Source organism: Microcaecilia unicolor, chromosome 11 (genome assembly GCF_901765095.1).
Source record: "Microcaecilia unicolor chromosome 11, aMicUni1.1, whole genome shotgun sequence".
In the NCBI taxonomy this organism is placed as follows: domain Eukaryota; kingdom Metazoa; phylum Chordata; class Amphibia; order Gymnophiona; family Siphonopidae; genus Microcaecilia; species Microcaecilia unicolor.
The window spans coordinates 168,924,347-168,951,488 of record NC_044041.1 but is presented as its reverse complement, the minus strand read 5'-3'; the positions used below and the strand labels follow the sequence as shown (position 1 = coordinate 168,951,488).

Here is a 27,142-nt window from a genome sequence, read left to right as displayed (position 1 = left end):
CTCCACACCTTGCTCCTGTTCTTAGTTATCTTCAACTTGACGTTTGCATCTCCCTGCTACTTGGTCTTCCCAACTCCAAAATTCACAGGTTACAGTTAGTACAAAATGCAGCAATGAAACTACTTTATGGCCAGAAAAAAAACCTGATTATGTCACACACACACATTAGCTTCCTATATTTAATGTAAGCCACTACGTAAGCTGCATTGAACCTGCTATGTGTGGGAAAGCATGGGGTACAAATGTAATTAATAATAATATTTTACAGAATTCCCTATAAGAACCTTGTTTTGTGTCACTAGATCCAATCTTCGGGACATCCACTGTTAGCCTTCTCACTTTTCATTCCCTATAACCCTTGCATAACACTTTGCTCTTCTAATCAACACTTGCTGGTTGTTCCAATTTATTGTCAGAGCCACTGGGAAACATCCATCACTCCTGTATTAGTGTTCCAGCTCCTACCCTGTGGAATTCCCTTTCATTTTACTTTAGACTGGAGTTGTTGATTATTCAATTCAAATCTTCCCTTAAGGCTCTATTTTCTGCTGCCTTCCTTTCTTTACTAAGCTAGGCCTCAGCCTTCAGTTCTTTGGTGGGCTCTGCGGACAGAGTAACACATCCTTCCCTCCCTTATTTTTCTTTCTTCCCCAGAATTTTCCCTTATATAAAATATATCCTTTCCCTTCCATTTTTTCCTTCTGTTTTGTCTCTCATTGGTTTTGTTTGTTTTCGCACTCCTTTTTAAAAAAATATTTTATTGCAAACCACTTCGTTTTTTTTATATAGGCAGTATATCAAATAAAAATTGATCTTCACCTTCCTAAACAACATCTTGAAGTTGCAGTGGGGGCTGAACACCTTCTAAGGAAAACAGATGAGGCAGAATTAAAATTCTATAATGAAAGTTTAAGAACAAGGCCAAACAGCACCACACAAGTAAAAATGAAAAATATTATGGCCACAATGATATATTACAAAAAAGAAAGAAGTGTTGTCAAACCTAAAGAAATTAAAGGGGACCCATGCAGATGCAAAAGTATACAAAAATGTTCAGAAATAAGAGGATAAGTAGTTTTGAGGGGAAAACAAATTCAAGCCAATTATGGTAAAAAAAAAAAAAAAAAGGCAAAGGAACCCATACTGAAGCTGCATGTGAAGTCCCACATACACTTAGAAAAGCCTTCTAGGTTTTTCCAGATGGCTATGGAAAAACTCTGTGTCACCACTATCAGATGATATCACCCATTAGTATGGAATACCATCCTGCTTATCCCTCAGAGAAAATGAATTCCTCATAGCAAGCTCTAGGAGTGCCATTCCTGTTTGCTTTGTGTTCTATCAAGCAAGCTAGAGTCAGGATTATTAAATGGATTTATTGTACATCTGATATACGAGCACTATTATTCATCAACCAAGTGTCTCTTAAGTAGCACCTGTGGTACAGAACATAAAGTAAAACCCTAAGCTAATTAAAAGGCTGTCAGAGTAAGAGCTGGCGTTATGTGCAATAATAATGCTCAATAAAAATGTTATTGATTAAAATAAGGGCTAAAAGTATCATTAACTGGAAAAACTGGTGATACATTAAAAAGATTATAAATTACAATAAGTTAAGACATACCATTTATGTATCTCAAGAGCCAAGATTTAAAGTATACTATGAGGCATATTTTCAAAGCACTTAGACTTACAAAGTTATATAGCAACCTATGAAACTTTGTGCTTTGAAAATGAGCTCCTATGCATAAAAGCTACGCTTCAAGCTGCTTCAGATCGTTACCAGATTTACATACTGGGTTGCATCTTAAAATTCCAAAACCTGAACTGTATGTTTAATCAAAATCACAGAGCTATCTCAGGACTGGCTCTTGGCATACACATTGTTCTAGAAGGCAGCTGTGAAACTACGGACGTACCTTTCTTCAGGAGAGTCCACGTGAAATGTTCGCTCTATAACCGTCGTCCACTGCAGGCAGCGTATCACAAATGTGTTGGGTCGCGGACGCTCTGTCTTCATTAACTGGCATTCTATAGTAGAGAGAAGAAGTTGTGGCGATGAAGGGTTGATGAAAGGAAAGTTGCTTATACATAAATAGATAGTTCCCAAGAACAGGCTATTTATTCCTCACAGGCATGATGTCAAACCAGCAGTTCCCTGGGTGGGTGAAAGGTACATAATGCTTTTAGAATGAAGAGCTTTCTAGATTGGTGTACTGTGTATGTTTTTGCATTCAAGTAATAGTGCAGGGTCATATCAGTTCCATCTATAGTTTTTAATAAGAAGCCAACTCCTTGGGGAGGCTGGGTTGGAGATGCAAGGACTAACATATATGCTGCTGTCCTTGCAAAACACTTGTTGTAGATAAGCAACTTTGCTTTCTCCGAGGATACGCAGGATATTATATCCTTACGGATGGAAATCCCCAGCTACCTTTACAAAAAGGGAATAGAAAAATGCCAATGGGTAGCAAACATTTTTTTCTGGCAACAAGCCATTTTATTTCTTTTTTTTTTGCCATAGTATCTATCAACACATATGGCGTTGATGGAGCATTTCAGCAGTGGATGAAGGGATTGTCAGAAAAACAATTCAACATAAAATAAGTTTTGAATTCAGCATATGATTGTTTGTTGCTTTGAACTGAAACTATATGGGCATTGTGTGATGACATAATTGACCATTGAGTCTGAATAGGTCACATTACTTTTATGAGTACTATAAAAAAATTTAATAAAAAGATTTTTTTGTTTCAAAAGTTATTATGGTTTATAGCCTGAGACACTGAGTATTAAATAAAAAGAGAAACTGGAAATAAAAAGGGACCATAGAGGGAATTAAATTGGATTTTAAACCTCAAAGAGGGTCCTTAGGACAAACTTGACCAAACCTACTGTTGCATCAGGAATCCTCTTCCAAACAGTAATGCAATGTTAACAATTGAACAGCAGTACATATTACAGTTTTGCAAATCTCCGTGGAGGCTGACCTCACACCAGCTACCAACACCCACATGGCTCTGACATTTCATTTCAAATATATACCACTCTTTAATAAGCATTGAGCAGTTTATAATAAGTTGCAAACTACATTAAAACACAATACAAAGAAACAGCATTACACAATAATAACCTATAATAAAACCATGAGAAAATAAATTTGCAATGTGATTCTAGTGGAAGCCAGTACAGCTCACAAAGAATCAGGGTGATATGCTCAAATCTGCTTTTTTCCAGGAAAAAAAGGTCTGGCTGCCCATATTTGAATCAACTGAGGCCTAAGGCTAGTTTTTGACAAACCTTAATATAGCAAATTTCAATAACTAGCATGTTGGACACAATACTAAGCCAAATTAGCAGTAAAAACATGTACCTTGAACTGGGGTATTAATTGAAAAAAGAATGCTCATCATTTCAGTGCTCATCACTGTTGAAGTCCAAGAAACCAACAACAGCTCTGTCATGATCCAATCCCCTCAAATATTCTCAAACATCATGTCACCATATCTGCCCCCTTTATCCACCATGTGGTGATAACCAATCTCTACCAAGCCCAGGTCCCTAATAACTAGAAAACAGCTTCTGTTCACCCCAAATTAAAAGATCTGCGAGGACAGCTCTCATCTTGCTCTACTACCTATATCCACTCTGCTTTTTTTGGCTAAACTTACTGAAAATGTCCTCACCCAACAGATTTCATTGTAGTTCACCCAAATGGGACCGGTTTCAGAATCTGCTGGCACTGATATTTATGGCAAATGCTATTTCAAAATCATAGGTTGGCCTGACTGTGCAATTTCCACACACCTTTGCCTTGTCTGCTAGTAACCTAAGGTTGTTTTGGATTTTTTTTTTTGAAGGATAAACTCAGAAACTCTCTACCATGTCCACAATGTTTTGCATGTCCTGACTAATGAACAGCTGGTGAGAAGCTTTGCAGCTTAGCACTGTGTTCTGAAATGCATTACTCCTAAGATAATAAAAGATACAAGTGGCTCCTCCTACGTGGAACTGAAGAGTGGGGCCTTCTTGGAAGCAGATCATCTGACCACTACTGACCAATGTGGTAACTGACGTTTCTAGAATTCAGGAGTCTTCTGGACTCTGTAAATGGAATCCACCTTCTTATTTATAGGTCACACAGAGGGCGATTCCCATATTCTCTCCTTAACAATGTTCTGAACAGGCATTAATATCTTCCTTGGGGCTAGGGGAGGATGGGGTGAGAAATGAGATGTCCAACATTTATTTTTGTATTGATGCACTGCATAGCAGAAAGTATCTGCGTGTTTTATAATATTTTAAAATATTAGAGGAATTAGAAAACAGGAAAAAAAAAGTGAGGACGTGGGGCAGAAAAAAATTCTACTCTGGGTTCTTCTTCCTCCTCTAATGTAAAGTGAACGGTCTCAGCCATTTCCTTTTCAAGATCAGTTAAGGAGAGGTCCTCTCTGAAGGTTTAATCCTTTACTGTGAAGGAGAAGAGTCTGAGAGCAGACCAGTAAGACCCCTGTTCAGGGAATAGACATATTAGAATTGTTGATTAGTGCATGTATTTTGATAGTGACTGGCAGATCTCTTATTTTTGGATATAGCCGATAGTCATTTCTCTAGGTACTTGACATTAACATCCCTCATTGCTTGTGACAAAGCACTGAAACCTTTTGATGTCTTAGAGAACTATAATTATGATCAATCTTGGTGGTTTCTATTGATGCTGAACTTTGGGGGATGAATGTCTTCTTGATGACTATGCATCTCTTGCAGGTCCATGGTCCTTTGGGACTGATGCCAATACACTTGTAACAGGATTAGCTGAACTAAAAAGAGCTTCTCCTTGTACTTTTGATGGCCATGAAAACCCTTAGGTGTTTTATTTTGACAGATGGCACGACTTATTTTATTTAAAATTAACATGTTGCAAATATACAATCTTAAGTTAGGGCTACTCTGTTTGGACCAGAGATATAATGGGCACAAATCATTGCCTGCCATATTATCTACATTTCTTAAAGCCACTGGGATTTTTCTGCTTAAGGAATATTAGGTGAAAAATATCTTCAGTCAAATTAAACCACTAAATGTTTCAAAATGAATCTACTGATGCCACTCGATACATCAATGTTGGAGCAGCTTGCAGATGCACACACATACACAAAATCAAGACAACTTAACACAAGAGAAAATTTCTAAGGCTTTCTAAAAGGAAAATTGGATAAAAGAGGTAGCAAACTGGTGAAAGAGTATTGAAGGGTTTACCAAAATTTTATTTCATTGTGAACATTGTAGAAACAGCTTCTGGGCCCGCAGAAAAAGCAAAACAGAGGTAGCCCTGTGCAGGCACGATATACCACTCTAGAAAGCTCTTGAAGCCCATCTATGAGGGCATGATACAATGCTTGCAGGGCAGGATTAGCACTTTGGTGGACTGTAGGCAGACAAGTGCCCTGGGTCCCTCAAATACATTTGAACACTCCAATAAACATGGCCCTGTGTGATTAAGACCAAAGAGGAAAGCCAGCAGAGGACTCACCACACCTCCTGCTGACTAGAAGACAATACGGGGGGGGGGGGGGGGGGGGGGGGGGGGAGAGAGAACAAATCAGACCTCTGTAAGTAATAGTGGATCTGGTTCCTTCCTCCCCCCACACACACATGCTATTCTTTCTGCCAGCAAGTGACTTACCAAGGCAGAAATCTGCCTTTTCAGCCATTGAATTAGAATCTGAGAGGGATGCTCCTAAACATTTGGGCCTTAGGCATGTGCCTAGTTTACCTACACATAACCCTACCCTACCCACTTGTCTTGGAGAAAAGTACAATAAGATAGTCAACACAAACAATTTTTCACAAAGTCATCACTTAGCAATTGGAACAGATCCTTATTTGTGTATGGTGGTGGTGGTATCTGGGAACAGGAAAAAGAATTTTAAATATCTATAATCAAATGACTACCTAAAAAGCACATTTTATGGGGGCCACATGCAATGGCCACAGCTATAGATTTTTTGGTATGTTTTCACTTATTTATTTTTGGCTTTGCACTCCTCCCTACCCTTTTAGCCTCACCATTTCTTCCCCTGCTAACCAAATCCTCTCTAAACCTTTCCCCCAGTCTATTTTCCATCATCTCCAAACCCTATGCTCTATGGGTCAGTTGTCAATGTAGGTGTGGGTGGATGAATGCTCTTCCTTTTCAATGGGTGGGATAGGTTTTTTCCACCATTAAATTTCACTTTGAAAAAATCTATTGACATACTGCGAAACTGTGATTGTATTGGTTCTACCACAATTTCAGCTGTCATTGAAACTCTTTCATATAAGGTTGAGCCAGAATTGCATGCACAGTTGCTGCCATGTGACTGAGCAGCTGATAAATTCATCATGTTGGGTCTGGCCAACAAAAAAATACATTGTGGAATAAGCGGTCGATTGCTTCTGTCTTCTGTGTGGTATGCCAGGCTTTGGCTGATGGAGTGCGACTTAAAGCTCCTATGAACTCCGAAGTCTGCACAGTAAGTAGGAAGGACACCCACTGAACAAGGAAGAGCATTCATCCACAGCGAATGCTACATACCTGTAGAAAGTATTCTCCGAGGACAGCAGGCTGATTGTTCTCACTGATGGGGGTGACGTCCACGGCAGCCCCTCCAATCGGAACACTTTCTAGCAAAGTCCTTTGCTAGTCCTCGCGCGCCGATGCGCACCGCGCATGCGCGGCCGTCTTCCCGCCCGAACCGGCTCGTGCCGGCCAGTCTCATATGTAGCAAGACAAAAAGAAGGGAAGACACAACTCCAAAGGGGAGGCGGGCGGGTTTGTGAGAACAATCAGCCTGCTGTCCTCGGAGAATACCTTCTACAGGTATGTAGCATTCGCTTCCTCCGAGGACAAGCAGGCTGCTTGTTCTCACTGATGGGGTATCCCTAGCCCCCAGGCTCACTCAAAACAACAACCATGGTCAATTGGGCCTCGCAACGGCGAGGACATAACTGAGATTGACCTAAAAAATTTACCAACTAACTGAGAGTGCAGCCTGGAACAGAACAAACATGGGCCTAGGGGGGTGGAGTTGGATTCTAAACCCCGAACAGATTCTGAAGCACTGACTGCCCGAACCTACTGTCGCGTCGGGTATCCTGCTGCAGGCAGTAATGAGATGTGAATGTGTAGACAGATGACCACGTCGCAGCTTTGCAAATCTCTTCAATAGAGGCTGACTTCAAATGGGCTACCGACGCTGCCATGGCTCTAACATTATGAGCCGTGACATGACCCTCAAGAGCCAGCCCAGCCTGGGCGTAAGTGAAGGAAATGCAATCTGCTAGCCAATTGGATATGGTGCGTTTTGCCACAGCCACTCCCCTCCTGTTGGGATCAACAGAAACAAACAATTGGGCGGACTGTCTGTTGGGCTGTGTCCACTCCAGATAGAAGGCCAATGCTCTCTTGCAGTCCAATGTGTGCAGCTGACGTTCAGCAGGGCAGGAATGAGGACGGGGAAAGAATGTTGGCAAGACAATTGACTGGTTCAGATGGAACTCCGACACAACCTTTGGCAAGAACTTAGGGTGAGTGCAGAGGACTACTCTGTTATGATGAAATTTGGTGTAAGGGGCCTGGGCTACCAGGGCCTGAAGCTCACTGACTCTACGAGCTGAAGTAACTGCCACCAAGAAAATGACCTTCCAGGTCAAGTACTTCAGATGGCAGGAGTTCAGTGGCTCAAAAGGAGGTTTCATCAGCTGGGTGAGAACGACATTGAGATCCCATGACACTGTAGGAGGCTTGACAGGGGGCTTTGACAAAAGCAAACCTCTCATGAAGCGAACAACTAAAGGCTGTCCTGAGATCGGCTTACCTTCCACACGGTAATGGTATGCACTGATTGCACTAAGGTGAACCCTTACAGAGTTGGTCTTGAGACCAGACTCGGACAAGTGCAGAAGGTATTCAAGCAGGGTCTGTATAGGACAAGAGCGAGGATCTAGGGTCTTGCTGTCACACCAGACGGCAAACCTCCTCCACAGAAAGAAGTAACTCCTCTTAGTGGAATCTTTCCTGGAAGCAAGCAAGATGCGGGAGACACCCTCTGACAGACCCAAAGAGGCAAAGTCTACGCTCTCAACAACCAGGCCGTGAGAGCCAGGGACCGGAGGCTGGGATGCAGAAGCGCCCCTTCGTCCTGTGTGATGAGGGTCGGAAAACACTCCAATCTCCACGGTTCTTCGGAGGACAACTCCAGAAGAAGAGGGAACCAGATCTGACGCGGCCAAAAAGGAGCAATCAGAATCATAGTGCCTCGGTCTTGCTTGAGTTTCAACAAAGTCTTCCCCACCAGAGGTATGGGAGGATAAGCATACAGCAGACCCTCCCCCCAGTCCAGGAGGAAGGCATCCGATGCCAGTCTGCCGTGGGCCTGAAGCCTGGAACAGAACTGAGGGACTTTGTGGTTGGCTCGAGATGCGAAGAGATCCACCAAGGGGGTGCCCCACACCTGGAAGATCTGTCGCACTACACGGGAATTGAGCGACCACTCATGAGGATGCACAATCCTGCTCAACCTGTCGGCCAGACTGTTGTTTACGCCTGCCAGATATGTGGCTTGGAGCACCATGCTGTGATGGCGAGCCCAGAGCCACATGCTGACGGCTTCCTGACACAGGGGGCGAGATCCGATGCCCCCCTGCTTGTTGACGTAATATATGGCAACCTGGTTGTCTGTCTGAATTTGGATAATTTGGTGGGACAGCCGATCTCTGAAAGCCTTCAGAGCGTTCCAGATCGCTCGTAACTCCAGAAGATTGATCTGCAGATCGCGTTCCTGGAGGGACCAGCTTCCTTGGGTGTGAAGCCCATCGACATGAGCTCCCCACCCCAGGAGAGACGCATCCGTGGTCAGCACTTTTTGAGCCTGAGGAATTTGGAAAGGACGTCCCAGAGTCAAATTGGACCAAATCGTCCACCAATACAGGGATTTGAGAAAACTCGTGGACAGGTGGATCACGTCTTCTAGATCCCCAGCAGCCTGAAACCACTGGGAAGCTAGGGTCCATTGAGCAGATCTCATGTGAAGGCGGGCCATGGGAGTCACATGAACTGTGGAGGCCATGTGGCCCAGCAATCTCAACATCTGCTGAGCTGTGATCTGCTGGGACGCTCGCACCCGCGAGATGAGGGACAACAAGTTGTTGGTTCTCGTCTCTGGGAGATAGGCGCGAGCCATCCGAGAATCCAGCAGAGCTCCTATGAATTCGAGTTTCTGCACTGGAAGAAGATGGGACTTTGGATAATTTATCACAAACCCCAGTAGCTCCAGGAGGCGAATAGTCATCTGCATGGACTGCAGGGCTCCTGCCTCGGATGTGTTCTTCACCAGCCAATCGTCGAGATATGGGAACACGTGTACCCCCAGTTTGCGAAGTGCCGCTGCTACTACAGACAAGCACTTCGTGAACACTCTGGGCGCAGAGGCGAGCCCAAAGGGTAGCACACAGTACTGGAAGTGACGTGTGCCCAGCTGAAATCGCAGATACTGTCTGTGAGCTGGCAGTATCGGGATGTGCGTGTAGGCGTCCTTCAAGTCCAGAGAGCATAGCCAATCGTTTTGCTGAATCATGGGGAGAAGGGTGCCCAGGGAAAGCATCCTGAACTTTTCTTTGACCAGATATTTGTTCAGGGCCCTTAGGTCTAGGATGGGACGCATCCCCCCTGTTTTCTTTTCCACAAGGAAGTACCTGGAATAGAATCCCAGCCCTTCTTGCCCGGATGGCACGGGCTCGACCGCATTGGCGCTGAGAAGGGCGGAGAGTTCCTCTGCAAGTACCTGCTTGTGCTGGAAGCTGTACGACTGAGCTCCCGGTGGACAATTTGGAGGTTTTGAGGCCAAATTGAGGGTGTATCCTTGCCGGACTATTTGAAGAACCCACTGATCGGAGGTTATGAGAGGCCACCTTAGGTGAAAAGCTTTCAACCTCCCTCCGACTGGCAGGTCGCACGGCACTGACACTTGGATGTCGGCTATGCTCTGCTGGAGCCAGTCAAAAGCTCGTCCCTTGCTTTTGCTGGGGAGCCGAGGGGCCTTGCTGAGGCGCACCCTGCTGACGAGAGCGAGCGCGCTGGGGCTTAGCCTGGGCCACAGGCTGTCGAGAAGGAGGATTGTACCTACGCTTGCCAGAAGAGTAGGGAACAGTCTTCCTTCCCCCAAAAAATCTTCTACCTGTAGAGGTAGAGGCTGAAGGATGCCGGCGGGAGAACTTGTCGAATGCGGTGTCCCGCTGGTGCAGCTGCTCTACCACCTGCTCGACTTTTTCTCCAAAAATATTATCCGCACGGCAAGGCGAGTCCGCAATCCGCTGCTGGATTCTATTCTCCAGGTCGGAGGCACGCAGCCATGAGAGTCTGCGCATCACCACACCTTGAGCAGCGGCCCTGGACGCAACATCAAAGGTGTCATACACCCCTCTGGCCAGGAATTTTCTGCACGCCTTCAGCTGCCTGACCACCTCCTGAAATGGCTTGGATTGATCAGGGGGGAGCTTGTCCACCAAGCCCGCCAACTGCCGCACATTGTTCCGCATGTGAATGCTCGTGTAGAGCTGGTAGGACTGAATCTTGGCCACGAGCATAGAAGAATGGTAGGCCTTCCTCCCAAAGGAGTCCAAGGTTATAGAGTCCTTGCCCGGGGGCGCCGAAGCATGCTCCCTAGAACTCTTGGCCTTCTTTAGGGCCAAATCCACAACTCCAGAGTCATGAGGCAACTGAGTGCGCATCAGCTCTGGGTCCCCATGGATCCGGTACTGGGACTCGATCTTCTTGGGAATGTGGGGATTTACTTAAAGGCTTGGTCCAGTTCGCCAGCAATGTCTTTTTGAGGACATGATGCATGGGTACTGTGGACGCTTCCTTAGGTGGAGAAGGATAGTCCAGGAGCTCAAACATTTCAGACCTGGGCTCGTCCTCCACAACCACCGGGAAGGGGATGGCCGTAGACATCTCCCGGACAAAGGAAGCGAAAGACAGGCTCTCAGGAGGAGAAAGCTGCCTTTCAGGAGAGGGAGTGGGATCAGAAGGAAGACCCTCAGACTCCTCGTCAGAGAAATATCTGATGTCCTCTTCCTCTTCCCACGAGGCCTCACCATCGGTGTCCGACACAAGTTCACGGACCTGTGTCTGCAACCGTGCCCGGCTCGACTCCGTGGAACCACGGCCACGGTGGGAGCGTCGAGAGGTAGACTCCCTCGCCCGCACCGGCGAAGCTCCCTCCACCGACGTAGTCGGGGAGCCTTCCTGGGAGGCTACCGCACTCGGTACCGCAAGCGGCACCGATGTCGGAGACCTCACCCCAGACAATGGGCCAGTCGGCGCCTCGCTCGACGGTACCGGGGGTGCTTAGGGCGCAACAGCTCTCCCAGAATCTCTGGAAGAACGGCCCGGAGGCTCTCGTGCAGAGCGGCTGTGGAAAAAGACATGGGAGCCGATGCAGGAGTCGATGTCAGAACCTGTTCCAGGCGTGGAGGCTGTTCCGGGCTGTCCAAAGGGGAGCGCATCGACCCCTCTTGAACAGAGGGCGAGCGGTCCTCTCGGTGCCGATGCTTACTGGGTGCCGACTCCCTCGGCGACCCAGAGCTCTCGGTGCCGACACGGGAAGGGGACCGGTGACGATGCTTCTTCGATTTTTTGGAACGAAGCACATCACCGGAGCTTCCCGGCACCGACGAGGAGGACGTAGAATCCAGCCGTCTCTTCCTCGGGGCCGAGGCCGAAGAAGGTTGGTCTCGGGGGGGCTGTACCGCAGGAGCCCTCAGGGTAGGGGGAGACCCACCCGAAGGCTCACCGCCACCAGCAGGGGAATGGACAGCCCTCACCTGCACTCCAGACGAAGCACCACCGTCCGACGACATCAGCAGACGAGGAGGTCTCGATACCACCGACGCCGAGCAGCCCTCCAATGTCGCCCCGATGCAGAGGGCCGATGCCTCGATGCACTCGATGCAATCGGGGGCGAGGATGAAGGTCCGGGCGCCGACGACGTCGAAGCAGCCGATACTCCCGGTGCCGATGCCGACGAAGAGCCCGAGAATAAAACGTTCCACTGGGCTAATCTCGCTACCTGAGTCCGCTTTTGCAAAAGAGAACACAGACTACAGGCCTGAGGGCGGTGCCCAGCCCCCAGACACTGAAGACACGATGCGTGCCTGTCAGTGAGCGAGATTACCCGGGCGCACTGGGTGCACTTCTTGAAGCCGCTGGAAGACTTCGATGTCATGGGCGGAAAAATCGCGCCGGCGAGATCAAAACTCGAAATGGCGAAATTGGCACCGCAAAAATAGGGGGAAGAAAAACTTCGACCGAGGCCTAAATAGGGCCTACCCCGACGACGAAAGAAAACTTACCGGGGCAAAACTAGAAGTACGGGAAGGGAGAAAACCATAAAGGTCTCCTTCCGACACCTTTTTTTTTTTTTTAGAACGAAGTCGATAACGCGCGAGGTCAACTTTGGGGCGCGAACGGCGAAACACGACCGTACCGAGAGCGGACAAAAGAAGACTGGCCGGCACGAGCCGGTTCGGGCGGGAAGACGGCCGCGCATGCGCGGTGCGCATCGGCGCGCGAGGACTAGCAAAGGACTTTGCTAGAAAGTGTTCCGATTGGAGGGGCTGCCGTGGACGTCACCCCCATCAGTGAGAACAAGCAGCCTGCTTGTCCTCGGAGAATCAAACTTACAATGACAACTATCATGCGTCCATCATATGTGTATACCTTACCTTGATTTGTACCTGTCTTTTTCAGGGCACAGATCGTATAAGTCTGTCCAGCAGCATTTCCCGCCTCCCAACCACCAGTCCCGCCTCCCATCACCGGCTCTGGCACAGACCCCGTATAGGTCTGCCCTCCCCTATCCTAGCCTCTCAACCACCAACCCCTCTTCCCCCCGCCACCCAATTTCAGCTAAGCTCTTCAGAAGCTTAGCTGAAATTGGGTGGCGGGGGGAAGAGGGGTTGGTGGTTGAGAGGCTAGGATAGGGGAGGGCAGACCTATACGGGGTCTGTGCCAGAGCCGGTGATGGGAGGCGGGACTGGTGGTTGGGAGGCGGGAAATGCTGCTGGACAGACTTATACGATCTGTGCCCTGAAAAAGACAGGTACAAATCAAGGTAAGGTATACCCATATGAGTTTATCGTGGGCAGACTAGATGGACCGTGCAGGTCTTTTTCTGCCGTCATCTACTATGTTACTATGTTATCTACAGATTTCCAGCTTCACAATAGTCAGTCATTTCTCGATTCATGAAAGGGCTTCCTGTTAAGCTGCCATTGCAGAAGCCTCCTGTGACCTTGGATCTTAATGTTGTCCTTGCCTCATTCATGAGGCTGCCTTCTGAGCCAGTAGAGTCTGCTTTACTTAAGTATGTTACTTGGAAAGTGTTCTCTTACAGAGCTTACTTTGGCTAGAAGAATAAGTAAACATCAAGCCTTGGTCACCTATGGACACAATCAAATGCTTTTTCTGCATCAAAACATATGAACAAGGAGGGCTACTCTGAATGTGCCTTCTACTCTAGTGACATCATGATCTTCCTCAAATGTTTAGCTACCACATGCATGTCATGAATAATCAAATGCAATGCCCTTGCTAATCGATCAGCCATGACTTTCTTCATTAATTTCTCTCATAATTTAATAGTGAAATTGGTCAATAGGCTTCAAACATGGTTACATCCCTACCTGGTTTAGGAAGCACTAATGGTAGCCAGGTTAAGGTGGACAAGCAGTGATTCTGAGTCCAGAACTCTACTGATCATATTTTTAAGAGGAAGGATAACTTCTCCACCAAAGAGCTTGTAAAACTCCATATGAAATCAGTCAGGTCCTGTTGCTTTCAACAAGGGACTCTGTTTCACCACCCATGCCACCTCCTCTGGCAGAATTGGAGAGTTTAAAAAATCTGTATATGTGTGTGTTATACTTGTATTAAGTGATTCTTCCTATAATCCCTCCAACATAGTTATCAAATATTCCTGAAATTTTAGATCTTTATATCATGTAAGAGGGAAAGTCCACCTGGAAGGCCACTGCCCAGCCCCTTGTGAAGTCCAGTCCAGTCCAGACATACCAAAGCATGATCCGATATCACGTATGATCCAATCTCTGCCCCAGTAATAACCATTAATAACTCACTGGAAACTAGTAATCAATTTGAGATTGCATAGCATGCACCCTAGAAAGGTGTGTAAAATTTCTTTCTAATGAATACAGCATCTGCCACAATCCAAGAGATCAAGGATACAGCACATGTTAGGCAGTACTCTACAGTCATTCATTTTCTCCCTCCGCAGGTTGAAAGATTTATCCAAATCTGGATTCCAAACATTATTAAAACCACCACTAAGCAGTATGGGCAAGTTGTCCCTGCTCAAAAGAAAGGATGTTAAAGTTGGGGTTTCATGGTATACCCATTGAATTCAGTGGGGATATCCTGAAAATCACGACTGGCTGGGTATGCCCCAAGGACTGGGTTGAAAACCTCTGTATTACACAACCAATGGTCCAATTGATTAGGAACATGGAAGCTGCTCAACAGCACCTCCAAGGAGAGCCCAGTAGAACACATATCTTCCTCCCAGGTCTACCCAAAGCACTTTCACTTGACCTCCCAGTCCTTTGAGAAAAAGAATGGCCACACTGCCTTTTTTCTTTGTGCTGCTGCCATTACACAATCCCCGACCCACCATCTTTGCAATTTAGCATTTAGTTGTGTTTCTTGTAAAAACAAACAAAAAAAAAACTGCCCTCTGCCTTTGTGGGTGTTGTAAAATTTTTGCCCTCCTAATTGGAAAGCTTATCCCACCCCCAATTCCATGTGATAATTTTCATCCCTAAGTTATATCTTCATAATCACACAACTTGATTCCAAGAAATGCGAGTTATCACAGGGGAAGAACCGTCCCAGCCACCAGTTTCCCCGTTAGTCTGTTCCTCTTGAACTTATCTCCAATGGAGTTCATATTTTCTTCTGTCTCCTATCCCCCTCTGATACCCTCTGAATGAACCTTCAATGTCCTTTGAACCTCCCAATCCCCTACTCCCATGCTGTCCCTTACCCTTCCCATTCTTAGTAGTCCCAGTAGTAGGACGGATCATTTATTACACCTTCTACCCCCCCCAAAGTATCCACACTCCATCAAATACCTCCCCAAACAATAACTAACCAATATTAAAGGTATACCACAGAGAGGAGTTTCATTATAACAATTCTCCAATTGATAGCATTAAACCAACAGTCAACCAGGGTCCTTTCCCAAAGTAAATCAGCAAGAGATAATCAAAGCACCCCTTAGAGTCCAAAGTCTTTTGGCTGCTTTTAGGCCTGTCCAAATCCAATGGTTGTACCCTGTGGGCAAAAAGTGTCACCGCTCCATCGCCACAGACCAGTTCTCCACCCGTTGCTTGCCTTGGGGGTCTGGTCAGATGCACAGAGATTTTACAGAGTAGGTTCAAATAACTTGCATTTTTAAGTCTAGTTTTGGGCATCAGTTTTATTATTGCCGTAACCAACTCCAATCCAATTCCATATTATATCCATTTAGGACACCCAACTACTAAGGTGGCAGTCAATCCATATCTATACTACAAAGCATAATCCAGGATCTTACACAGATGTCCTTGTGTTAAGGGGCAAGCAATCCAACCCATCAGGTCTAATTTATGCAGTTCAGTCTATATGCTAATTGGACATACCTTGCTTTCTTAGCTCTGCAATCCACCCGCCTGCTCTGAGGCACCACTGCATGTTACCTTTCCACCTTCAATTTGGGCCAAAAACATTTGTGCTGCTACCGTCTCAAACAACTGCATAGATCCCCGATGAGTTACTCACAGTCTTGCAGAGCTGAGTATGGCAAATTGCACCTTTAAAGCAAAAAGCATGGAGCAAACCGGAGTGAATCCATATCACTGAACCGGCACCTGGGCAGAACAGTCCTGAAAACACAAGGGGGCCAATATTCAGACCACGGGAGGGAGCTCAGCTAACTCCCGTGGTCGGTGGTCAGCCCAGATATTCAATGCCGGGCCATTTCTGGTGACTGGCATTGAAAATCTGGTTTATAGTTAACTGGCTAAGTTGATATTCGAAGATAGCCGGCTAACTTTAAACCGGCTAAGATATACCAGCTATTTAAGCGGCCCAATGTGGCCGCTTACAGTAGCCGGATATCAATTTAATATTCGGGGATAGCTGGCTATATCACGCGATATAGCAGTTATCCCCTAGGTTTTCAGGATACCCACAATAAATATTCATGAGAGAGATCTGCATGCAATGGAGGCAGTGAATGCAAATCACTCTCATGAATATTCATTGCGGGAATCCTGAAATCCTGACTGACTGGGGTGCTCCAGGACTAGGTTTGAGAACCACTGGCCTAGGTGGTAACTGGGAATATCTAGTAGGGGATAACCAGCTATCCCCTGCTGAATATCGCCAGATAGCCGGTTAGATGCCATTTAAATGGCCAGGAATAAATGGTTTTGAATATTTGGAGGGGGGGATCTTTTTGTTTTCATATGTTAAGGTCTTTTCTGCCCATAAAGGCTTGTAAAATTACTGATTTATGTGCAAAGTTCAACACTTCGAAGATAACCAAGTGCAGCCTGGTGGCTGTAGGCTGTTTCTGTCCAACACCGTGCATCCTCTCTACTCTTAAGGGCCCATAACACTCTGGTAGTTGCAACACATGAGGAAACCATGCTTCTAAGAATTCAAGCAGTTCTCTTTCTTTGAGAGATTCCAGCGGGCCGACCAGTCTTAGACCTTCTTCTAGATCTATTTTCCAGATATTCATTTTTTTTTCCCTCAAGCCCTATTGTTTTTTTTAAGCTGGGCCTGCCCTTCCTCCATGCCAGTTACCCGATCTTCCAACTCACTGGTCCTATTGGTAAGCAACAAAATCACAGGTAAGCTCCTCTAGTTGATTCTGCACTTGCTCCCCCTTTTTATCTATGGAAAACAATCTCTTGTCAAGTATGGACTCCAGTACAGTCATCACCTCCATCACTCAGGTCAAGCTTAATGTCTGGCTCACGGGGCTCTGCGGCACCATCTTGTCTTCAGCGAACTGGCCACACTCCTTCTCTTTTCTTTGCAATTTCATGGCCATTCTGCAGTCATATCTTTCTGCTACTGCTCTACTGCTTCCTCACACTGTTCCAGATTGCCATGAGTGATATTGCAGGTTTTGTCTCTTTGCAGATGATACCAAACTCTGAAATAAGATTGACACCCCGAAGGGTGTGGCTAGCATGCGAAGGGATCTGGCAAAACTGGAAGAATGGTCCATTGCCAACTCAGATTTAATGCTAAAAAATGCAAGGACATGCACTTAGGTTGCAAAAACCCAAGAGAACGGTATAATATAGGGAGTGAAGCACTTCTGTGTATGAAAGAAGAGCATGACTTTGGGGTGATTGTGTCAGATGATCTCAAGTTGGCCAAACAGGTAGAAAAGGCGACAGTCAAAGCCAGAAGGATGCTTGGGTGCATAGGGAGAGGAACGGCCTGCAGAAGAAAAGAGGTTATAGTGCCCTTGTATAAGTGGTGAGGCCCCATTTAGAATACAGTTTGCAATTCTGGAGACCACATCTACAAAAAGATATAAACAGGATGGAGTTAGTCCAGAGGGTGGCTACAAAATCGGTCAGTGGTATCTGTTGCAAAGTGTATGGGGACAGACTTAAGGCTCTCAAAATGTATACATTAGAAGAAAGGTAGGAAAGAGGAGATATGATGGAGACATTTAAATACCTCTGTGGCATTAATGTACAGGAGGTAAGCCTCTTTCAAATGAAGGAAAACTCAGGAATGAGGGTGCATACAATGAAATTAAGAGGTTATAGGCTCAGGAGTAATCTAAGGAAGTACTTTTTCAAGGAAAAGGTGGTGGATGCGTAGAATTGCCCCCCCGGTGGAACAGATGGAGTCGAGTACTGTGTTTGAATTTAAGAAAACATGGCACAGGCATGTGGGATCTCTTAGGGAAAGGAAGAGATAATGGTTGCTGTAGATGAGCAGACTGATTGGGTCATTTGGTTCTTCTCTGCTGTAATGTTACTATTTTATTATGTTTCTAGTAGGATCTTATAACACCTCAAAGCCAAAGCATTTAGAAGGGCAGCAACAGAAGCACTCTTGAGCAGCTTCCCCCGTACATGGTGTCATGTGATTTCGTAGTTGGGAGTGTTTTTGATGGAGCAGATAGTGTAGAATACAGCTACAGTCTGCACTCAGAATAATGATCTCACCTACATCTGTGCTAAAACATTGTGCTTTTCAGAAATTGCGATAGAATCAGAGGTTTTCTCGTATAAGTATGCTGACAATGACTGCACTAGGGAGGTATGCGCCACTTACAAAGATCTCTGGCATGCTACTTTGCAGTTGGACTCAGTAGTGTGGGCAGAGTCAATCAAACATGGTGCAGCAGTCGCGAAGAAAGCAAATAGAATGTTAGGTATTAGGAAAGGAAAAATGAGGATAATGCCTTTGTATCGCTCCACGGTGCAACCGCACCTTGAATGCTGTGTGCAATTGTGGTCACCAACTCTCAATATAGTGGAATTAGAAAAGATACAGAGATGGGCGACGAAAATTATAAAGGGGATGTGCTGAAGCGGCTAGGACACTTCAGCTTGGAGAAAAGATAGCTGAGGGGAGATATGATAGAGGTCTATAAAATAATGAGTGGAGTGGAACAGGTAGACGTGAATTGCTTGTTTACTCTTTCCAAAAATACTAGGAACTAGGGGGGTGGAAATGAAGCTACAAAATAGTAAATTTAAAACAAATCAGAGAAAATATTTCTTAATGTGTAATTAAACTCTGAAATTCACTGCCAGAGAACATGGTAAAAGCAGTTTGCTTAGCGGGGTTTAAAAAAGGTTTGGATATCTTCCCAAAAGAAAAGTCCATAAGCCATTAATATGGACGGGCAAATCCACTGCTTATTTCTAGGATAAGCAGAATAAAATGTATTGTACTGTTTTGGGATCTTGCCAGGTACCTGCGACCTGGATTGGCCACTGTTAGAAACAAGATACTGGGCTGGATCGACCTTCAGTCTGTCCCAGTATGGCAATGCTTATGATCTTATTTCCTCTCCTCTGTTTAGGTGAGAAGGAGTCTATTCTGTATCTCACTCTGATTATAGAGTCAGTTCAGGTGATTCGTTTGCACTCACTTAAACTGCTTCAAATGTTTATAGTCAGTTTGATAATGCTATAAATCCAGAAAACAAAGAATCTGGAATGAGTGTCACAGGTCTGGATCTTGAAGTGATAGTCAGAACCCTGCCTTAAACCTCTTTTTTTTTTTTTTTTTTTGGTGTTTAAGAAAAATGAAAAATAATGCCAGTGACATGCTGAAGATGGGAAAGCTTTATGCATCTGTTCAGCAAAGCAGAAACAACAAAACAGAGACCAAAGAGACTGCTGCACATGGAAAGGGTCACATATGCTCGGAGCTTAACATTTAGTTCTGAGCAGAGAACTGTTCTATCCTGGCCCCACTGGATGACATCACTCACTTGTGGGCCTGTGTACAAAGAAGACCCATAAATATTCAGCAATTACTCCATGGCCATGTTTTTACACTATGGGCAAAAATAATAATTTCTTGCCTTTTTTCAAATATTTGAGTCAAACACTGGGCAAACCGTTGGGGCCAGAGTTCTAATTTGGCGCTGTTCTTAACCTAAATTCCAGATATTTTGTTGTCACTACAAGTCATTCCACAATTTTGTTGTTTGTCTTATTTCTGCTCTTTTTTTTTTTAAGGCTGGGCAGCCATTCTGTTTCTCTGAAAAGCTTTATATATCTCATATACATTTATCTGGAAGTTTTCTATTACAGCTTTAATTTGAGATGTTAAACATTCTCAGTTCTTTGAACAGTTTTTTTGGGGGTCTGGTCTAAATTCTTTACTTTTGATTCATTTTCTTCATCTCTCTGCAGTTTTTGCATTTCTGATGTTACTTTCAATTTGTTACTGGAGTATACAAATTTAAGATCTTCTGTTAGTGAAGCAAGTTTCAACTTGAGGTTTTGAATCACTCATATTTGGCAGTCTACCAGTGACACCTCAGCAAGCAGTGATTTTTTTTTTTAACCATGTTCTTCTCCCCCCCTCCCCCCAAAGAGGGCTTATCGTTCTCTTTTTTTCGAGACTCATTGTTAGCAAGTCTCTCAGCAATTAGTTTTGCTGGCCACTGCATCCAGTTTATTGTTGTTATCAATAGATGGTCCCTTTTCTGCATATTCTGGCCTTGTAAGATCTTACATGCTTTTTGCTCAGGGGATCAGGTTTAACTTGGGCAGACTTCCCCTCTCCTGCCCCCTTGCATACGTACACATTTTCATATTGACCAGGAGCTCAACAGCCAATGCCTCCATCTCCTGGGCCCCAATTCTGAAGAGTAAACGCATGCGCTAGCCATTAGCACCGTACTAGCGCCTCCATTTACCTGCACAGAATGTTCAGAGGCCCAAAGCATGGGAACAAACAAGCATGCAGACAAACAGCGCAAGTAGCATGCTACTGTAGTCAAGCTCATGTTAATAAGGTCATTTTCTATTTCTCCCCAATGCTCAGAAAACAGCGCCAAAACAAAACTGTCTTAACACTGCAAAAAAATAATGTCAGGTCGGTACAGGCGATAGGGTGTTAAAGAGGGAATTTCTCATGATTCACTCTGCAAAATCTGCTTTTTTTGATCGCTTTTGGAAGCCCATGGAAGTCCTTAAGCGCTGGTCACGAGAAAGAGAAGCGGCTGCGAGGGTCAAAAATTTACATCAGGTGTGGATGCTGTTCAAAAATACCATCCTGGAAGCCTAGGCCAAACATATTCTGTGTATTAAAAAAGGAGGGAGGAAGACCAAACGACAGCTGGCATGGTTGAAAAGTGAGGTGAAGGAAGCTATTAGAGCTAAACGAAAATCCTTCAGAAAATGGAAGCAGGAACCGACTTAATAAGAAACAGCATAAGGAATGTCAAGTCAAAAGCAAAGTGCTGATAAGGAAGGCTAAAAGGGACTTTGAAAAAAAGACTGCATTGGAGGCAAAAAGACATAGCAAAAATGTTTTTTAGGTATATTAAAAGAAAGAAGCCGGCAAAAAAAAATCGGTTGGACTGCTATATGACCGAGGGGTAAAAGGGACGATCAGGGAAGACAAAGCCATAGCAGAGAGATGAAAAGAATTCTTTGCTTCTGTCTTCACTGAGGAAGATTTGGAACAGATACTGATATTCAAAGCTGACGAGTCGGAGAAACTGAATGAAATCTCTATAAACCTAGAGGATGTAATGGGGCAATTTGACAAACTGAAGAGTAGCAAATCTCCTGGACCGGATGGTATTCATCCCAGAGTACTGACAGAATTGAAAAATGAACTGGCAGAACTATTGTTAGTAATGTGTAATTTATCTTTAAAATTGAGCTTGATACCGGAAGATTGGAGGGTAGTCCATGTAATGCAGATATTTAAAAAAAGGTTCCAGAGGGGATCCAGGAAATTATCGACTGGCGAGTCTGACGTCGGTGCCGGGCAAAATGGTAGAGACTATTATAAAGAACAAAATTACAGAGCATATTCAAAAGCATGAATTAATGAGACAAAGCCAACATGGATTTAGTGAAGTGAAATCTTGCCTCACCAATCTATTATATTTCATTGAAGGGGTGAACAAGCATGTGGATAATGGCAAGCCGGTTGATACTGTGTATCTGGATTTTCAAAAGGCGTTTGACAAAGTACCTCATGAAAGACTCTAGAGGAAATTGGAGAGTCATGGGATAGGACGTAGTGTCCTATTGTAACATATACAGTAACATAGTAGATGACGGCAGAAAAAGACCTGCACGGTCCATCCAGTCTGCCCAACAAGATAAACTCAAATGTGCTACTTTTTGTGTATACCCTACTTTGATTTGTACCTGTCCTCTTCAGGGCACAGACCGTACAAGTCTGCCCAGCACTATCCCCACCTCCCACCACCAGCTCTGGCACAGACCGTATAAGTCTGTCCAGCATTTTCCCCGCCTCCCAACCACCAGCCCCGCCTCCCACCACTGGTTCTGCCACCCAATCTCGGCTAAGCTCCTGAGGATCCATTCCTTCTGAACAGGATTCCTTTATGTTTATCCCACGCATGTTTGAATTCCATTACCGTTTTCATTTCCACCAACTCCCGCGGGAGAGCATTCCAAGCATCCACCACTCTCTCCGTGAAAAATACTTCCTGACATTTTTCTTGAGTCTGCCCCCCTTCAATCTCATTTCATGTCCTCTCATTCTACCGCCTTCCCCTCTCCAGAAAAGGTTCGTTTGCGGAATACCATCTTTCAAATATTTGAACGTCTGTATCATATCACCCGTTTCTCCTTTCCTCCAGGGTATACATGTTCAGGTCAACAAGTCTCTCCTCATACGTCTTGTAATGCAAATCCCATACCATTCTCGTAGCTTTTCTTTGTACCGCTTCCATTTTTTTAACATCCTTCGCAAGATACGGCCTCCAAAACTGAACACAATACTCCGGGTGGGGCCTCACCAACGTCTTATACAGGGGTATTAAAACCTCTTTTCTTCTGCTGGTCACACCTCTCTCTATACAGCCTAGCAATCTTCTAGCTACGGCCACCGCCTTGTCACACTGTTTCGTCGCCTTCAGGTCCTCAGATACTATCACCCCAAGATCCCTCTCCCAGTCCGTACCTATCAGACTCTCCCCGACTAACACATATGTCTCCCTTGGATTTCTACTCCCTAAATGCATCACTTTGCATTTCTTCGCATTGAATTTTAATTGCCAAATGTTAGACCATTCTTCTAGCTTCCGCAGATCCTTTTTCATGTTTTCCACTCCCTCAGGGGTGTCCACTCTGTTGCAAATCTTGGTGTCATCCGCAAAAAGGCAAACTTTACCTTGTAACCCTTCGGCAATGTCACTCACAAATATATTGAATAGAATCGGCCCCAGCACCAATCCCTGAGGCACTCCACTACTCACCTTTCCCTCCTCCGAGAGAACTCCATGTACCACCACCCTCTGGATTAAAAACTGGTTAAAAGATAGAAAACAGAGTAGGGTTAAATGGTCAGTATTCTCAAGGAGAAGGGTAGATAGTGGGGCTCCCTAGGGGTCTGTGCTTGGACCGCTGCTTTTTAACATATTTATAAATGATCTAGAGATGGGAGTAACTAGTGAGGTAATTAAATTTGCTGATGACACAAAGTTATTCAAAGTTGTTAAATCGCGAGAGGATTGTGAAAAATTACAAGACTGAGTGTCTAAATGGCAGATGACGTTTAATGTGAGCACATGCAAAGTGATGCATGCGGGAAAGAGGAACCCAAACTATAGCTAAATAATGCAAGGTTCCACGTTTGGAGTCACCGACCAAGAAAGGGATCTCTGCATTGTTGTTGATCATACTTTGAAACCCTCTGCTCAGTGTGCTGCAGTGGATAAGAAAGCAAATAGCATGTTAGGTATTATTAGGAAGAGAATGGAAAACAAAAGTGAGGCCATTATAATGCGTATTGGTCCATGGTGCGACCGCACCTCGAATACTGTGTTCAATTCTGGTCACAATCTCAAAAAAGATATAGTGGAACTAGAAAAGGTACAGAGAAGGGCGATGAAAATGATAAAGGGGATTGGACGACTTCCCTATGAGGACAGGCTAAAGCAGCTAGGGCTCTTCAGCTTGAAGAAAAGACAGCTGAGGGGAGATATGAAAGAGATCTATAAAATAATGAGTGGAGTGGAATGGGTAGACATGAATCGTTTGTTTACTCTTTCCAAAAATACTAAGAATAGGGGGCAAGCAATGAAGCTACAAAGTAATATATTTAAAACAAATCGGAGAAAATTTTTCTTCACTCAATGTGTAATTAAACGCTGGAATTCATTGTCAGAGAATGTGGTAAAGACGGTTAGCTTAGTGGGGTTTAAAAAAGGTTTGGACAGCTTCCTAAATGAAAAGTCCATAGACCATTATTAAAATAACTTGGGGAAAAACCACTGCTTACTTCTGGGATAAGCAGAATAAAATGTACTAAACTTTTTCGGGATCTTGCCAGGCATTTGTGACCTGGATTGGCCACTGTTGGAAACAGGATGCTGGGCTTGATGGACCTTTGGTTTGTCCAAGTGTGGCAATACTTATGTACTTATGTGTCTAAATTTAAAATGTTCGTGCTAAAAATAAAAAAAAAATAAAAAAATTAACACCCAAAGTGAAAGCACACATTGGTATCGGTTTCCTGTGTCTAAATATAAGTATCTAAGCTAATTAAAAAAAAAATTAAAATGCTTATATATTTAGGCCGCAGAAAACCGAGAAATGTATCTATTTTGACATTTATACATCACATAATCCTGAACATACTTGAGTTCAATGTGGCTAATATTAAAAAAAAAAAAAAAGACAAGGTTTATAAAGCCATAAACAAAACATCAAATATAAACCACTGATAGTCAATTGCAATCTAAGATACTCCATCAAGGATAGAAACCTCTCAAAGTAGAGAGTTTTCAGTCTTTTGCAAAATACCAAGTAGTTTGGCTGACCCTTGATTGCCATTGGCAGTGAATTCCACCACTTAGCACCCTGGTATCTAAAATCTAATGCACTCTCTCTTGCAATCTGGCAGATTAAGGCAGTCCCTAGAACCAGAGGTTATATTGCATAGGGGAATAGTTATTAAGGGCTGCATATAATCCGGTGTCATGCCATATATTTGAAAGACAAAAAAAAACACAATTTAAAAATAATCCTGGATTTACTGGGCAACCCGTGCAGCTTGCATATTAATGCACAATGTGTTCTTCATGTTCAGGTTTTACCAGGCGCAAAGCACAATCCTCCTGCCAAACTCCCTAATGCTCAATACTATGAGTGCGCCTATATTTGCAACCCATTAGTGCTGAGCATTAGGGCGTTGGTGTTCTGCATTGTTCTGGTGGTATTTTTACGGCACTATTCAGAACAGCGCTGGAGTTTTGAGCACTGGGCGGGGCCCTGGACTCTCTTTCCTTATCATTCAGCTTCCTTGTTTATCTTTTATTACTCTTGCACTGTGGTGCACCTCTTTTAGCTGCTTGGCTGTTCTAGCACTTCTCTGTCAATATTTCTCTCTCACATTTTAAATCGGCCCCTCAAGTGTTAAAGAGGTTATTACTTATATACTACTTTGCTTTGATTCGCCAACCAGAGTTCTTATATTTTTGTCAGTTGCTTTTCAGCTTCCCCCTCCCCAATTCTACATTTCTTTCTTCCAGTTTTCAGCATGCTTTTTGTGAACCCTCCTAATTTAAAGAGTCTGTGGCACAAAAATAGCAGTACAGTATCTAATTTTTATCTTCAAGAATTTACTTAATAGTATCAATAATTTTTTTTAATTAGCTCCAGTGGTCAGGCTCCTGCCTGGGGGGGAGGGGGGGGGGGAAGGAGCACAAACAAGATTATTCTACCCTATAGCTGCATCACAAGTATTATCTTACCTGAACAGTCTGCACTATCGTACTATCATCATTAGCCCAAGGGCAAAAGCTAAGAGTGGGGACCTTTTTAACTTGATGTGCAGTTAGTGAGATTTTTTGTTTGTTTTTCCTTCCTTTCGTATTTTAATAGTAATTTTCCTCTTGGTAGTATTTGGTCTAGATTGTATACAAGGTCACACTCTGTGATAGTACTCAAAAGCATTTGGCGAGAGAAATTCTGCTCCTAAAAATGCAGCAATTACACCAACACTGCAGAATTTTAAACAATGATCATTGCAGATCTCAATGTGACTATTCAGAGGACTCCTCCACGGAGTATTCAGAGTATTTTTCAAGTCAGAAAAGGAAGATACTTTTGAATCTCGCTTGCACAGTATAGCAAAATATTTGAAGGCATTTGATGCTCTTGTTTTGGGAATCCCTGTGCTACTGCTGTGGAACAGTTGAAAAAAAGAAATTCTGCCACAGCAGAAGTTTATGAGAGCACAGATTTTGTCTTTTCAAGCTACTTAGAATCTAAGGAAGTATTTCTGGCTTGCAGAATCTCTTTGATGCAGCAACATAGGTCTCGTGTTTGCTCGACTGTGGATAGGACTGGTAAGTCATAAAAGTACATCTTTGAAGGTGTGTCAAAATTGTTGCATGTTAACAACAGGTGGACCAGCTCTTTGATGGCTTATGAGAAAGGCCAGGTGAGGAGAAATCAGATTTTGCAGCCATGACAGGCACCAAGAAATTCAGCATTTAAATTTCTATCTGTTAAAATACGACTTCAGTGGTAGGAGTATGGATGGTGCCCCAACTTGGAACCTGCATTGATGAGACAGCAAAATTACTTAACCTGCAAGCCATAATTCTCCGAGGACATCATGATAGAAACTCCTCACTTATGGGCAATTTCATCTCATAGAGCCAGCCCAGGACAGTAAAGTGCAAGTTAAAACTTTCAGATGTTCAAGGATTTCCAGAGCTATGTACTGCAAATGTGTGTGAGTTGCCACATTAGCACTACCTCAATTGTATACCTAGCTAAATATTTGGCAAAAGAAAACTTCTTGGGAAGATGGGTGGATATTGTTGTATACCTAGAGTGTATCACAGTTCATTTTTCTATGCTAAAATTTCATCTACTAATTAGATGCCCAGTTCCAGAGTCTGGCAATATCCTTCTATAGTTTCCCCACAGTCCACATGTGTAAATGTCAAAGAGGAATGGTCCAGTACAGAACCACGGGGCACTCCATTATTTACTTTTCTCCATTGAAGCATACTGCCTCCTAGCAGGCCCTAAGAGGCAGAGGAGAGGGCACAGCCCAATGCATCATAGCTCTCCTTCCTCTGACCCAATTAGCTGGGGCGAGACAGCCATCATAAAGTTACTCAATTCATTTATCATTTATTCAGGCTTAATATACCGAACAGTATACAGGAATGTCAAGGCAGTTTACAACGTATAAAATAAATTTAAAAGAGAAAGGAACGACATAAATGAATAGGAAATATCGTAATATACACAAGAGAGCAGCAATCAGTTCAGACACGCTCAGTTTATGATCCTGGGCTCAGCTAGTCAACATTAT

General features: G+C 44.3%; 1 protein-coding gene across 1 annotated transcript in view; it reads right to left on the bottom strand.

Moving 5' to 3' along the window:
* Nucleotides 1–27,142, bottom strand: part of AKT2 (AKT serine/threonine kinase 2) — a 227,166-nt gene that overhangs the window by 63,678 nt on the left and 136,346 nt on the right. Inside the window, exon 4 of the mRNA XM_030220064.1 lies at nt 1,920–2,031. Within this exon, the coding sequence (XP_030075924.1) occupies nt 1,920–2,031 (112 nt within the window). The remainder of the gene's footprint in view (nt 1–1,919; nt 2,032–27,142) is intronic.